The sequence below is a fragment of the Trachurus japonicus genome, chromosome 20, assembly GCF_045865225.1.
Source record: "Trachurus japonicus isolate A0001 chromosome 20, Traja_1.0".
NCBI classification, from domain to species: Eukaryota; Metazoa; Chordata; class Actinopteri; order Carangiformes; family Carangidae; genus Trachurus; species Trachurus japonicus.
Genome location: NC_140926.1, coordinates 21,548,690 through 21,564,604, shown reverse-complemented (window position 1 = coordinate 21,564,604; position 15,915 = coordinate 21,548,690). Strand labels below are relative to the sequence as shown.

The 15,915-nt window shown below is 45.4% G+C and overlaps 1 protein-coding gene across 1 annotated transcript in view; it reads right to left on the bottom strand.

Moving 5' to 3' along the window:
• Window positions 1-15,915, bottom strand: part of gli3 (GLI family zinc finger 3) — a 96,097-nt gene that overhangs the window by 20,545 nt on the left and 59,637 nt on the right. Inside the window, exons 5-6 of the mRNA XM_085763886.1 lie at window positions 5,802-6,007; window positions 2,403-2,564 (exon numbers count right to left, since the gene is read on the bottom strand). Of these exons, the coding sequence (XP_085620012.1) occupies window positions 2,403-2,564; window positions 5,802-6,007 (368 nt within the window). The remainder of the gene's footprint in view (window positions 1-2,402; window positions 2,565-5,801; window positions 6,008-15,915) is intronic.

Genomic DNA, 15,915 nt, shown 5'->3' with positions numbered 1-15,915 from the left:
TGATGCCGATTTCAGTCGGCGAAGATCAGAAATTTCACGTTTATTATCCCGTTTCCACAAATCAAACTTTCTATGTTCACACACCTGACGTTTTCTTTTTTTCTCTTTTACAGAAGCCAAATCCACATGAGCGTGAGAGACGGGCTCCACTTGTGGGGAATTAGGGGAGAGGGGGGCTTATTGCTGAGGAGCAAGGCCAGCGTCCCACCACTGCAAAGCCTCATGGGAGTGGTGTTTATTAATGCGCAGCCCAAATGATAAATCGGCCAACCGGGGAGAGAGAGAGAGGAGCGTCCCGGACCGTCGCAGGACTGTCCCTCTAATTTCCTCTTGATTTATGGACACAATGGCTGGTTACGCGCCGCGTCATTAATTCTGGCGGCCGGGGAGGGTTCAGACACACCGGACTGACGGCAATGGCAATAAAAGCTGGGCCCAAAAGTAGGGTTGAACCCTCGCTGACACACCTGGGGGCCACCGGAGAGGGAGGCCATCACAGGGGAGGGGTACAGTGTAATATAAGACTACTCTGAACTTTCTTTTGAGCAACAAAAAACTTGAATTGGCAAATGTACGATATGTGTTATAATTATTTGCTAAAAATACAGCAAGAAAAAAATATTTTAACAGTTGCTTTAATGTTGCTGTATGCAACTTTACGTGTTTATTCATGTAAAGTAAAACTTCTCCTATAAAGTCATATTTTATATTATTGACTTTTTTATTATGTTGATGCTTATAAATGCTAAGTAGAGGAACTCAAAGTAAAGTGTTGCCATATAATTAATAACTACAATTAATCAGGTCATACAAAACAGTTCCAGTAAAAGTAAACCTGTTAATAAGAAAAACAACTTAATATGAGTTGGAAAAAATATAAAGCTGATTTAAATTATCTAATAAAGACTTTAGTGTGGTGATCTGTGAGAGCTATGGCACTAATTAGGCAGTGAGAATGTAGACAATAGCCCATTAAAGCACAAATAGGCAGGACAGGCCCATTGTTTCATTAGCCCAGCTCTCTCTGAAGGTAATTACACTGATGTGAAAAATACTAAAATAGCCGCAGTAACATGGTAGCCCAGATTATCAGTGAAAGCCTCTTGATAGACTCTGCTCTTTGTATGTTTTTTTTTCCTTTTTCTGAAATCCAACAAAGCTTTAAAGTGTTAATTTTTCTGGCGTTGGAACACACATTGTTGAAACATGATGAGTTATTACCAGCAATGATCACAGGCGATTTTTAAGTGAGGAGCAGCGCATCTCCACTTAAATTTGTCCCTAATTGTTTTGTTTCAGTCTATTAATCTTAAAAAGTGACACAGAAGAAAGGATTTCTCCAATGATGAATGGTGGGACATTCCAATTCCCACTTAATAGCAATTAATTTTCTGATACCCGCACAAGTTTGGCTAGTTTTAATTAGTTTGTGCGGAGGAATAGGGGGAACTTCACCCCGGATTTCCATGAAAGCGGCGTCTGCCTGACTAAATACATTCTCATCAAAGGGAGCGGGGTGAGGCTGTCTGACCTTTCTAAGATTCAGTGTGCGTTTAATTTCCTATTTACACTTTAAAATAACTCATTAGCATAAGTCCTCTGCACACAGTCCTGAGCCCAACACATTAAGACAATAGCTCATTTAAATCATGTCAAAGTAAAGTTGCAGGTCCCTCCTCGCCGTGGTTGAGCTGCAGCTTCATCTATATATAGCAGCAGATAGGTGTGTTGTGAAGGTGCATTTTTAAGGGTTGAATTCCCACTGGGGCCACCCATGCTGTAATGTAATGTGGAGGGATGCACTTATAATACTTTAAGGTGGCGTCCCAGTGGGCAAAGATGTGGTAGGTGTCTTCTCACCTGCTACAGCGCCTTAAACATAATTTCAGTCGCCAATAATTCTACATTTAAGACAACAACCTATGTGTGTAAAGAAAATCCACCTTCAACCATATGTAGCTGGTGCTGAATGGAACAGATAGGTCATAATTGTCCACTAAAACCTCCAGGTTTCCAGATTTTGAATTCGTCAAATGATGAATTAAACTTAAATGTCTCGTACCTCTGGATTATTAAGATCTTTTACACACCTACAACCAGAATAGTCCAGTATTCTGTCATTTTCTTATTTATGGAAGGAGATACAGTCTAGATAGAGACACAGTATACTGAAAGACCCCACTTTGAGAACCAGTGATTTAAAAAATACATTGTCACTTCAATGCAAACAGGAATGTTTTTCAAGACTTGACATTTACATCTTCATGGTAAGTGCTGAAAACTCCCATGGCCATGAAATGCCTCACAGAATAAGGAGATCTGACTGTGCATCATTGTATGATCATATGTGTGTGTGTGTGTGTGTGTGTGTGTGTGTGTGTGTGTGATCCATGCAGACTTACTCTCCATCGCCTGTAGGTACTCCATGTGCAGGGCGCTGGCGCTGCTGGCGCCGGCTGTGGACGCCACAGAGGGGAGCAGGTCGGTGGTGTACGGGCTACGGTGGCCCGCGAGCAGAGCCATCTGGTGGTAGTACTCAGCCGTGGTCAGGCCGGTGTGAGGGGCTGGAGGAGAGAAGAACATTCGGGGGGTCAGCGGAAGAGAAAACGAGGTGAACCGGTCAGGTCAGGAGAGAGGAAAAGAAACGGCGGCTGGAGAGGAGGAGGAGGAGGAGGAGGAGGAGGAGGAGGAGGAGGAGGAGGAGGAGGAGGAGGAGGAGGAGGCGTTTGAAGGAACAGGAAGGAGAGAGGACGGGAGGGGAGGAGAGAAATGATTAGGTGTTAAGAAAAAAGCTGACAGGGAGAGCACCTGCACTGCATTATAAACCTGTATTCATTTACATTAGATGATAATCAGCTCAGCAGAACAGTAATGAGCACATTAGCAACACCATCAAGTTAAGCAAAACAGCTGCACAGGGAGCATCACCTGAAGTGGAAGAGCCTCACTGGGGATTACGAGGATGCTTGCTCAGAGATTACAGTGAGTGTGCATTAGTGGTTGATTGATGCATTCATGCCGAGCACAGCAGAACTGATCGTCTTACAATACAATTCTTAAACAGCCCTTTCTCTCCCTCTTACTGTTCCTTGATCACTTGGAGGGAGAGCACATGTCTCTGTATACATATTTATATATATAAATATATGTGTGTGTGTGTGTGTGTGTGTGGTAAGAGGACGTGGGCCGACACATCTTCTGCCAGAGATGGTGCTTGTGCGTTGTACACATCAGGGCTGCAGTCTGCAGATATGCAACCTGCTCCTCGACTCTGCTCCTTTAAACTCTATAGGAAAAAACAAAAGGCCTAAATCTGCCCAGATATATCTGCATACGTAAAGATACAGCAAACCATTCTGCCTCCACTTGGTTTCTCTCTTTCTCTCTCTCTTTTCTAAAGTCATTCCCTTAGTTATAGAGTGCTGTAAGTCCTTGAACCGGAGCCTAAAAATAAACATCTGGCGGTGGGCTTTCCTTATGCAAATATTCTAAGAAAGAGAGAGGGAAAAGACTAACACTGTGGTTTTGGATGCAAATATGGAATCGGTTCAGACCCACAGAGTGCAGCAGCTCCTTTTTTTCAACCCCAATTGAAGAAATAAAGAGAAAAATAAATACAGAAACAGTGTATGAGGAGATTTCCTCTTAAGGCTGGCCTGTATGCCTGCAATATGCATCCATGATTGGTTGAATGAATGTAAGAAAAAAATTCTAAATTAATTCGATCTGGGTATTATGTCTTCACTGGAAGGAGGGAGTTTCTTAATTGTCTCCTCTGTTCCGCCTTAGCTTTGCTTTTGCATTCAACCATAATGTGGCCCTTTCAGTATCCACGCACAGAAAAAAGGGCTTTGCGGAATTTCTAAATCAGAAACGCTGGCATCCGAGTGCCATCCTGGGGGCAAAAGAAGGAGGGGGGGGAGTGGTTGGTTGGTTGGTTGGTTGGTTGGTTGGTTGGTTGGTGGTGGGGTGGTAGTGGGGGAAGGCTGTGAGTGTGGCACTCGACGTGGAGTAGGCAGAGACACGCCTCAGGACTTGGTGAGCCACCAGGTGCTTCCTTAGGCACAACAATAGGATCAGGGGCGAGCCGATACCTCTGAACCCCGGCTCACACAGAAAAGACTGAATATTGTGAGGGAGGAGCAACAAAAAAAAAGGCAAAAAAAAAAAAAAGCAAATGTGTGGCAGCAAGAGGGTGGCACTAAATCCCACCCACTTTAAATCTCCATTAGATTCTGTTAATTAATTCATCATTATTCAAATGTACTTTTTGGTTAGGAAAAAAAAAATCTTTGCATATTGAAGAAGGAGGCTCCCTGTAAGCGTGGTGATATACTAACAACACAAAAGCTGATGGGTTAATTAATCACCGGATTGATTAAAGGAGTAATTAGGTGCCTCATTCACAATTCACAGCATTATGAACTGAAAGGGGATCATGTGGTAGGTTGGTAGAAACTATTTTGGTTTAAGGCAAGCTGAGACTGGTGCACATTATGTTGCGGTAATGGGAAATTGGAGGGTAGAGAGCGTACACTTCCTTTTGGCGCGGAGCGGTGCAGGGCGAGTGCAGCAGAGGGGCTGAGTGAGCCAGCAAAGACTCCTGGTCTTCACTTAAGACGGCGCTTTTAACACACCTGGATGAGGTGAAGTGGAGAGGCTATCTGTCTGTCTCTGAAATACACTTCAAGGAGAGGTGGGGGGACGGGGAGGGGGATGTGGGTCTCTGCTGCTCAAGTGCCAAAAGGTGGATGGGTGAGGACATGAGGGCCGTAATGGGTCATCAGACTGTATCAAGAACTTTGGTGAATGTAGGTTTTTGGCAAATAAGATCTTTGATCTGGCAACTTTTTTTTTTTTTTTTTTTTACAATTATTTGCAGTACTTTGTCTTGCGTTTTGTTGTTTAATTTCTTTTCTGTGCATGACAAAGCTGTAACAAAGGGATTTTTCATTGTTGATCAATCAGATTTTATTAGCAACTAACCAATTAATTATTAATTCATTAAATGTTAAAAAATAGAAAAAAAACAAAGCTGATGTTATGATTTTGTATTTCATCCAAAGAGCATATTTTCTGTGACAAAAAAATGTTCTTTTTCTCTCTTGCCAAAAAAAAGAAAGGAAAAAAGAAGGAAGTCCCCCTCCATGTCTAATATTGATATTTCGTATCCGCATCTTTTCTATAATTGAACCGGCTCTGGCGTCTCACCTTAATTGATTTCCCAGTTCAAAATCCATCCTGAGATCTCAGGAAACAAATGCTCCCTGTAGGACACCATAACAACCCCCCCTCCTCTCCTCCTCCTCCCCCTCCTCCTCGCCACCCAACCCTGAACTTGAATCCGACCCTCCCTCAGCGCGCGCGATGCAACTGTACGTGACCCTGCCGCTCACTGATGCATCCTCCAGAGGTCTCTGACATGACTCACAGATCAAAAGGATTAGCCCTCCATCCGACCTGCGCCCCCACCCACACGGATCGCGGCGCACTCATAATACTCCCGTGCACCCTGCTCCCTCACTCAGATAACATCTCACCAACCCCTGGGTCTTAATAGAGATGGATCTGGTTGCCTCTCACCTGACCTCCTCTGATCTCAAACAGGAATTACACCGATCCAGAGAATTGAGATTCCTCCTAATAGCGATCGAAACCCCCGACTAATCAATCCCCACAATTATTTTTAAGGACCCACTGAGGCTTTGTCGCTCATTTCTGCTCTGCTGAGTGTGTATGTGTGTGTGTGTGTGTGCTGTATGTGCATCATGCTTTGTGCGACGGTGTGTGTTTCACTTCACCATCTGCAGGGCTGAGGCCCCGGGTGGCCGACAGAACGGAGATGGAGGGGCTGCTGTGGAGCGAGCGGATGTAGTCCATGTATGGGTTAATGTAGGGATGCGGAGGGTGAAAGGGCGACTCCGCCCCCACGGAGGGGTTCCGCTGGGGCGAGATCCGGATGAGGGAGATGTCGGAGAAAGCCGGACTGCCCGCCAGCCCAGGAGGCCTGCAGACACACAGGGAGAGGGGGGGAAAAAGGAGTTTTAATAGAAGTTTCAGAACAAACTTAAAGCAAGTGCATGGATTTCCTGAGTTGCTGTAAACACTGATGCTGACTGGACTGATATTTGTTTGATAAGCACAAAAAACTCATTTGGAGATTAAAGATATGAAAGAAATTTAAACATTTCCTGCCAGGACACTTAAAATATCACAAAAGATGTGAGGTAGTTAAATCACATCATGGATCTCCTGAACTTTCTGAAGTCAATCAGACTGATCCATCCCCCACATGTGGAACAGCAGCATCTTTTAAGCTTGTATGTCACAGACTCTGCGTAAAGAAAATACATATGTTCTGTTGTCTCCGCAGATCCAACAGGGACGGCCTCTGAACATCGCCGGCCCCTTACAAACCGTGGGTGGACTGGCAGCGCGGCGGAGGCCAGACAAATGGACTGTGACACTATCTCTCTGCCTCCATCTGCAAGGCAGAGAGGAGAGCGGCGCATTCCAACTGCTCCCTACGCAGACATTTCCTCAGATCAAAGGCAGCTTTCACCACTGCGTCTTAATCAGAGGGAAACGTTAGACCGAGCTCACCGCTGGCCAGCGCCAGACAAGCAACGCTACACCGCTTTACTCGGATGGCTTCAAACTTGGCTTTGAGCTTGAGACCGTGTACAGAATTGCACATGACGGATACCGGCGTTGTACAAAAAAAAAGAAATCCGTCGGCGAGTCTCTCACAAGATGCACAATCTTCTTCACATTTGCACATCAGGCTCTTTCTCTCTCTTTATCGAAATAAAAAAAAAAGAGAAGAAAACTTCACTATGAATTGTCTCTATTGTATGAGATGTGAAATAAAGTTGAGAACAATCAGGGAAACTTCTTAGGAGCCAAGTTTGGAGATGAACTAATTTGTCTCCCTTCTTATAATTGGCTAGGAGGGCTAGGAAACTTCATAATGATGGCCTTCACCACAAAGGCCTTCCCCTGAGGACGTGGAGAAATCCACATATCAGCCAGACATTAACAGGCTAAGAGATTAGACTGAATTAGCCCCTCCACTTCTCTGTGGCTCCCCAGTGGACCAGTCTACTGTGACAAAAGACCCCAGGAGAAGGAGAGGATGAGCGGAGGAGGGAGGGAGGGAGGGAAAAGGACAGAGAGAGAGAAAGTGGAGGGGGAAAGGAGGTGGAGAAGGGTGAAAAAGAAAAAAGACAGACAAGAGAGAGGGGAAGAAAGAGTGAGAGACCTGGCCGGGAGTTTGTCTCAGAGTGACCTTGAAGCAGGGAGAGGGGAGCGGAACAGCCCAATTACAACCTCCACCCCGTCCCCTGATCCCCTACCGGCCCATTCGTCCCTCCGTCTCTCAGCCTCCCCTAATGAAAGAGCTCAGGCCAGGGCCAATAATGAGCACCGAGGAGCGGAAACAACACACACACACACACACACATACACACACTGTCGAGGACAGGCGTATGTGTCCACACAGGCATTCACACATACAAACTTTGTCTTCTCTAGTAATTAGCCCAAAGGGGCTGTGGGACGCTTTTAAAAGCTTTCACTGCGTTCAAGTGTGTGACAACATGTCTCGCTGATGCTGACGCAGGTGTGTGTGTGTGAAAAAGACACAGCTTTTACTCTCAGGATGCCCCCTCCTGAGAGTAAACCCCCCTGCAGTTAAGGTGAGACACTACAGGTGAATAGGGTAAAAATGTCAAATAACAGATATCACCATGAAACTTCCCAAGTTTATCATTTACATTAAGACAAATATTTTTTGTATTACAAGTTTTGTCAAATTTGATGTTTAAATATGTAAATGAGGCAATATCTGATGAAATATGCTTAATTTGCATACATTTCCAGAACTGAAATCTGAAAAATGGATAAAGAGCCTTTCATTTGATTGTTAATGTAAATCATACTTTTCCGATTGGTTGCTGATACGGAGGAGATGACAATTTTTGGAGCCCACATCCTTGTTCGGGAGAGCGAGAGCTTTACAATGACACCTGACATGACATGGGTCAGACAACAGGCACAGCACAGTATGTCACAGTAGCATGTTAACTTTTGGTGAATTTAGGAGAAATCTACTGACAAAAGAGACAAAATGAAGTAAAATAACCACCTTAATGTGGATTTTCTACCATTTCTTTTGACTTTTCTGAAAGAATACATGTTAAGGAAGAAAAATAGCCCAAAATCTCAGTGCATGAAAAAACAGTGTTTTGCCTGTAGTGTCTGGCCTTACAGGTGACAGATGTAGGGATCACACTGCAACACAACACACCACTGTGTTCAGTTTTTTTTCCTCACCTCCTCCATTTGATTTGTGTGTTTCTGCACGTCTGCTGTCAAAAAACTCATGATATGTTTTTACTTCCTCCACACCCCTGCGAGGCCACGCTGAGGGCGACCGTGCGCGCTTCCCCAACAGGTGTGTATGTGTGCGCGCGCGTGCGAAAAAGGCGTGTTTACGATAAGCCAGTCAGGTGCCCGCATACCGCCGTTGCACGCCTCATTTACACACATCACAACACAGCTGCGGAGTGACGCTCGCTTTGATGTCACATGGCGCTGACCATGCACGTACACACCCGTGCACACGTGGGGAGCTGGGGGAACCTGCTTCGTCATGGCGACAGGAAGACAGAGGGGAAAAATAGCCACCTGAGTGTTTAATGAAGGTGTGACACAGGATTTCATTGAAATACTGAAATTTCCAGTGGCCATTCAATGCAGCATGGATATTCATGTCCCTAAAAGGGCTGAATGTGACATTTTAGACATTTACATTGTAGAAATAAGAAGTCAAGGAACTTCTTTTTCCTCATCTGGCTCTTCATGTGCTTATTTGAGGAGAGCCAGACACCCACTCCAGCTGCCATGACACTGATTAACCCTGTCATGCGTTGGCTGCGTCTCCCTTCACTGACCCTGGCTAAATGCCTCTGCTTTGCCTTGTTTTTCCAATTAACTAAGCGAATAAGAACAAAGCTCCACTGGCAGGCTGGGGAGTACCCAAAGAAAAAGTAAAGGGGGAAGGTGGAAGTGGTCAGAAAACAAAAGAAAAAAGGGCACACATGTTGACTGGCATGCAGGAAGATGGTGGCAGTGAAAGGAGGGAGGAGGGGGGGGGGAGAGAAAGTTTGAAGACGGTGAGAGACGAGAGAGAGCGCGAACAGTAGTCAGGAGGAGGAGACGGAGGGAGCGCGCGAAGATATGGGCTATGAATCGGGAGGGAAGGGGCGGACAGGGAAGAGTTAGGGCAGAGGGGGAGTTGGAAAAGGAGGGATGAGGGGGAGGGGGGAGGGAGAAAAAGAGGTCTCGAGGGGTGCAGAGCCAGGTGTGAGGGGATTTGAGGAGGACAGCGGAGAGATGGATGGTCTGGGGGAGAGAGAGAGCAAGCCTTGCGTCTCCGAGCAAAAAAGCCGGGGAGAGAGTGTCCGATCCTCGGCGTGGAGCTGCTCTCTGCAGGGCCGTGATCGTCTTAGCATCTGCCAGCGTGCATTAATCAACATGACGAAAGGAAGTAATCTGACAACGTGCAGTGTGCATGTGTATGTGTGTCTATGTGTGTGCACAGGAATGTTCACCCTGTGTGTGTGTGTGTGTGTGTGTGTGTGTGCTGATGTCTGAGGAGGTGTGTGCCAGAGAAGTAGCGTCTTAGTTACACCTGATTTGAGATTTACATCAAAGCCGTACCGCAGGGTTCGCAGGCTTCTTCTCCTTCTTACCAGAGAGAAAAAAAACTTTCCCCCCTCGCTCCTCTCACTTCCCCTTTGTAGGTTTATAATTCCTGCTCACCCTCACAGAAGGCATCCTGCAAACAGGGCACGAGGAAAGCCTGAGCTGCCTGACATATGGAAGCCATTTCCTTTCACGTGGCCTCGCTTAAACCAGCCAGCGCCTCTTTAAGACATCGAATGTTTACACGGGGCGGTCTGTGGATTTTAAACTGTCGTCTTATTTCGCCGGATGAATATACACTCGCCAAAGCATAAATATGCCCCCATAAGATGTTGAGGTTTCACGGAGGGGTGTGTGTTCATGTAAACAGGCCTTGAATCTTTGTTTGGAACAAGGTTATATCAACACTAATAATTTCTTTTCTCGGTGAGAGCTGCAGTAGAAACACAGAGCTGCGGTGAGGGCTGATGACTTCACTCTGGACAGAAGGTATGATTGTGGTGCAGCAGTTAGACCTGCTGCTATTGACACAGCGGTTTGCCCAAACAGGAACTGTGCTTTGCAAAATACTTTTAGCTCAAGCATGAAATGGTTGCGCATGAAATGAAAATGAAAACTTCTTGATGTGTATACTTCACTGAAGGGCGCAGGAAATTCAATAATCCAGCAACTGTGAATGTTTCACGGACCGTCGTATTTTTATCTGGGGGGGTGAGGGGTGGGGGGCTGCTGGGCCGCTCCGAAAAAACACAGGAGTTGAAACTGAAAAAACACCAGGGCTGAATCACACGGCCTCAAAGCTCCAACTGAAACCAGATTAAAACCAATCCTTTTAGCATTTCATCTCAATAAAACATTATCAGATTAATAAGGAGATGTTTGAGAAACTCAAACTTTACTGAAGATGATTTAGTATAGTGAAAGCTTTCCAAAAATGTTGTGGAAGAAAATGTGAAATGTGGCTTTAAATTGTACAACACTAACTTTACATACTGTGTGAGTTTTATCTTTGACTTTATGAAGAGTATTAAAGGGATGGTTCAACATTTTCGCAAATTGGCCCATTGCCATAATCCCTACAGTTTGGAGAAGTTTGGTTACCTTTAATTGTCGGTGCAAGCCGTTTTTAGAAAAAAATTAAATTTAAATTCATGCAAAACCGCTGATGTGTGTTCTTGGCGGGGCCAGTTTTTCGGCAAGCACTCTGCTTTTACCTCGAAAACAAATCCATCTCGTAACGTTCCGTTATTATCTCCTAGCGTGGTGAATGTGCAGTTCACAACTTGTCCACAAGAGCATTTTGGAGTTGTTGGATTGTGTATTTGATGAGTTTGATGAGGGAAACCAAGAAATCCCATTAGCCTCCGTAGCGTAGCTCTGAGCAGCTCGCGGCTCTGCTCCGCCATTCTAAAAGTAGCTTGCACCGACAATTATAGGCAACAAACCTACTGCTATGACTATAGGGATTATGGCAATGGGCTAATTTGCCAAAATGTGGAACTAACCCTTTAAGAAGTCCTGTTACTGCCTCAATGTTGCTTTGGATACTTTTACACTCTGTGTTGTGTTTTATGCTGGTGATTTACATAGTCAGGCTAGCACAGGAGGTTATAAAAAACTGATTATATACTCATTATTTACCTGTGTGGTATATAATGAGTGGTAGAAGGAGCCGTGTGATGTGCAGAGTTAATCCCAATCAAACTGGCAGAGAGAATGAACCCTGGGACGAGTTACAGGGTTGTTCTGGTGGTGGTGTTGTGTTACTTCAAGTAGCCTACCAATAAATACCATCCAGGAAGTATGAGCCAGAATACTTCATCACACTGTTAGGAAGAATTAAAGTGTCATCATTTTATCTGCCATCATGGTTAACAGTAGAAGTGCAGCGTTCATGTTACAAAGTTCCCTACCAGGTGTATGTGTGTCCATGGATTTGGTTGACTTATGCAGAGAATAGAAGTAAAGGATGTGCAACACTTTAATAATAGTGTTTGCATGTAGAAAGGTCTGCTCCTCCAGATATTTCTCTCCTGATGCATTACGCCTGTGGCCACAAGGGGCCGACTGAGGTGGGAATCAGAGTTTTGGAGGCCACTGGGATCAGTCAGGTGTCAGGCTGACAGCAATAACCCCCACCCCCCTTCCTCCTGCTACCACCACCACCACCGACCTCACCTCAATCTCACCACCTCATAGAAACCTGCTCTCCCCCTCCTCCCCTCCTCCCCTCCTCTCCTCTGCTCTGCTCTCCGCCCTTCCAACCCACCCAGCCACAGCACCAGGGCTGCCATCGCTCTGAAAGCCTAAACCAGAGAGGAGGAAGAGAGGGGCTCCTGACAGCGGAAACAGAAGCACTTTAAAGCTCCAAACCCTTTCACTGAGATCAAAGGGCCACAGGAACAGAGCCAGCTGAGACCCAAGGAGAGAGGAAAGAGAGCTGAGACAAGGGGAGAGGGAGAAAGACAGACAGAGAATGAGAGGCAGACACAAACACAGGAGAGTGGATATATTCTGGGCTCCTTAATGATTCAATGGGAAAGTCTTCATTAAGTTTTGCCACCGAGGCACATTCCAATGACTTCCAATGACTTTCCATATTAGTGATGCCAATTACAGAGCGCCTTAAACTCAACTTAGTTTTATTCTCCGGTCCAGTGCACTTGAAGTCAGACCAGTGGCTTCTGGACAGCAAATATTTAATTACACTTTGCGGCAGCTGCATTTAAAAATACATAGTTTTTCCGCGCTGAGCCAACGGTTCCTGCCCGCAAAACAGAGGTTTCAGAAAACCGGATTCATTTGATTTGCTGCGATGCACATGGTGAATAAAGATTTTCCAAAATGCTGACATATGATTGTCATGTCATGAATCTTTCAGGGCCGTGACTGACATTATGTGCGTTCGCCTCGAATGTTAAGGAGCCAACTTTCTTTCAGCTTAAGCCCTGGTCTTTGATTGTGTAGTTTGTTTTTCTCCACAGCAGATCACACGGCAGCTGTCTGGGACATTTTCGTCGGGACTCAATCAATCTAAAAACGAGGCCGTCCAACTCAAGGCCTTGCTGCTTACTTGCGTCCGTAGAGCTTTCAAGCATATTGGTATGGTCTTCATTTGTAGATTGGGGGTTTGTTCAACTGTCAGATTTATGGCTGATCATGTTAACGGGATGCATTTCAAAATTGTTCATGGTCTCAAATTACTTTGAAGAGAGTTTACAATGGTTATGCTTGATGTGTAGGAGTGAAGTCATCTTTACTGTTACAAATGGATCCATAGTTTTTCTCACAAGTCTTTTCTCTTTTATGTTTTTTTCTGTTTGTTTCCAGACAACGCAACAAGTATGAAATAGTGGCCGAGACGTTGCCCATTAAGACGCTACGTTACCGGCTCTCACTTTGAAGCTCTACTGCTGCTGAAATGATTTTATAACCGTGACTGCATTTCACAAAATCACCAAACGCGTCGGTTAAAGACAACTGCTCTGCTGTGATTGGGCTATATTTACTTGTAAAATGATCAGTCAGAGAAAGTTAGAAGCTCTTTCATGTCAGCTGCCGTGTGGTCATCAGCAGGCAGGGGTGGGACTAGCTCATGGGGTAATACTGGTGACTCTGTTGCTTTTCTATGGCTTGTTGGGAAAGTTGTTACATTTGTGGCTTTTTTCGTGTTCTATCATTTTTAAAAGAGTGACTCCAACTTTTAACTGGTCGACCAATGACGTAACTTGCTCACTCAACTCTATCACTCAGTCAGTCAGTCACACACATACATGTTTCTTTTGCCTTGCTGTTGCAGTGCAGGGCCGTTGCTAGGAATTCTGGGCCCCCTGAAAGAATACCAAAGTGGGCCCCTGACTTTTCCACTTTTTTTCTTAGACTACGTATGTATTATCATTTTTTATTTAGCCTACTTTGTTTTAATGCTAATGGAGTATTAGTCTGGGTCTTATGCAGAATAATTCAGTCATACAAAGATTAGACTACTGGGGTTTTTTGTGGGCAGTACTGGTTGCTGGGCCCCTAGAATTATCATCACCTTTCTCCCCTATACAACAGCCCTGTTGCAGTGTAGCAAAAAATCAAGTTGGAGAAGAAAAACTCAGACGTTTTCAGCCTTTTCCAACTGTCCTACAGAATTTTATTGCAAACTTTCTGCTGCTACTGCAAAAAAAAAAGTTCACACATTGTTTTAAGACACTTAGCAGCAACAAACACTGAGGAGGCTCTCTTTCTCTCTTGGAACAGACCAAAACAAAGTCAGCAGGGGTCAGAGTCCTGCTCAAGGTCACGTTAACAGAGCGGATGTTGCAGAGATGTAATCTGTCACCATTGAGATGAACGTTTTGTAATTCTTCGACCCAATTAGGGGGCATTTCGGTGATAAATGGAGGCCGGGAACTTCGGTCCCTTTTTAGCCTTTTTCTGTGAGCGTCAACAGATATAGTTTGTTGTCCATGAAATCTGAATTTCCTCCTCTCTGCTTTGAGCTTTTCTTCTGTGCTGGGGCAGGGGCAGACCGAGGGCCTGGCAGGGCAACGGCGAGGTTGCCAGGCGTCCGGGGTAACTATGCCCCCACCCCCCCGGAGCTGCGCGGGCTCTGTGTGACCCCCTGACATCAAAGGGCTGGGTGGGTTCAGGGGGTGGGGAAGGCTTTCTATTCATGGTCCCATCAAGCAGGATTCCCTCTCTGTGGGATACCTCTGGAGGCGTGCCAGACATTCCCATACACCGCACAGTTCACACACATACACACACACATACTACCCAATTGAATACCACACTCTTTCAGTTTCTCCATCTCCTCCCCCTGCGTGTTTCAGTCACACTCACATTGTCTACATGTAAGCAGCACAGAGAGCACACATGCACTCTTGTCCCGCCATAAAGACGTACAGTACGTCCCCGTGAGCACGTATCACTTCCACACCGATGGAGCGATAACGTGTTTATCAACAGGAGGCAGTGACTGTGACGAGTCATAAGAACCGGGTCCAGGTGTCAGCGAGTCAAGTTACTGTACGTCACACAGGAGAAAGGCTCCTTGTCGTTCCTCACACTTCTACAAAGTCACATGATTGGAATTTTTATCAAAAAAGCTGCAGAATCACATCATTTCAGTTTCCAAATTACGACCAGTTGTTGTTTTGAGAAGTTTATGTTGTTGCTTTGCCACGCAGCGGGGGTTATTTTTATTTATTTCTTCTATTTTTTCTTTTCACAGGCTGTTTCCAAAACCATTTTTTTCCACACTGCAATTAAATGTAATTTTCAGCCATCGAGATAAGACTGTCTACCAAAACGAATCAGTATATAGCAAGAAAATGAAAACATGAAAGTGAAATTACACAAAATGAGCCGGGCCCTTTTTTCCTGTAATTTCAAGGGGGCTGGAATCAGGGAACGAACATGAGGCTAAAAAAAAAAAAAAGAAGAAAGAAAAGAAAGAAAAAAAAACACTTCCTTGTTGTTTTTTTTGGTTCTTTCCCATGCTTGATTTCGCCCCCTTTTACAAACACAGCAATCACTTTGCATGGAGCAGCCGACCTTCATCTCTGCTCGCTGCAAATTACGCACTTGATTGCTGCTTTTTTTTTTTTTTCCCCCAATTCCAAAGAAAGCACAGGTGGAATTAGCACTTCTCTCAGTTAGTGTTTTGAGTTCCTCTGGCATGCCCCGGGCTATGGAGGAGATAGGAGGGGACTCCTGGGTGTTGGAGTGTTAAACTTCTGAAAACAAGGAGGAAGCAAATCTGGCTTTCCTTTTCCTCTCAAGTAGTGTCTCGATGGCCCTGATGCTTTTACAGAAAAACTCAGCTGCTGCCTGCAGCTAAAACAGGGCTCGGGTTCCACACCCCATCGCCTCCGCAACCCCTGACAAGTCGGGTAATGAGCGTGCACGTCCGCGTGCGCCGACGAACCCCTTCTCAGGTGAGGGGCGGCGAGCAGAATGAGTGTGGCCCAGGGGCTGCGAGAGAGCGGCGCGGCTCGGTGAGACGGCTCCGCATGATCCCCCCTCAATTCACCACGTCACACTGGGCTGCTGAAATGAGCAGCCGCACGGATGGGCCTGAGCAAATCACAAACAATACGCAGCGCTACAAGACAGCAGAGACACACTGCTGGAGATGGTTAATCCTTCAGACAGAGATCTGAGGTAGAACAACAGAAAGGGGAGGAAAAAAAATAGGGGAAGGGAAGGAAGAGG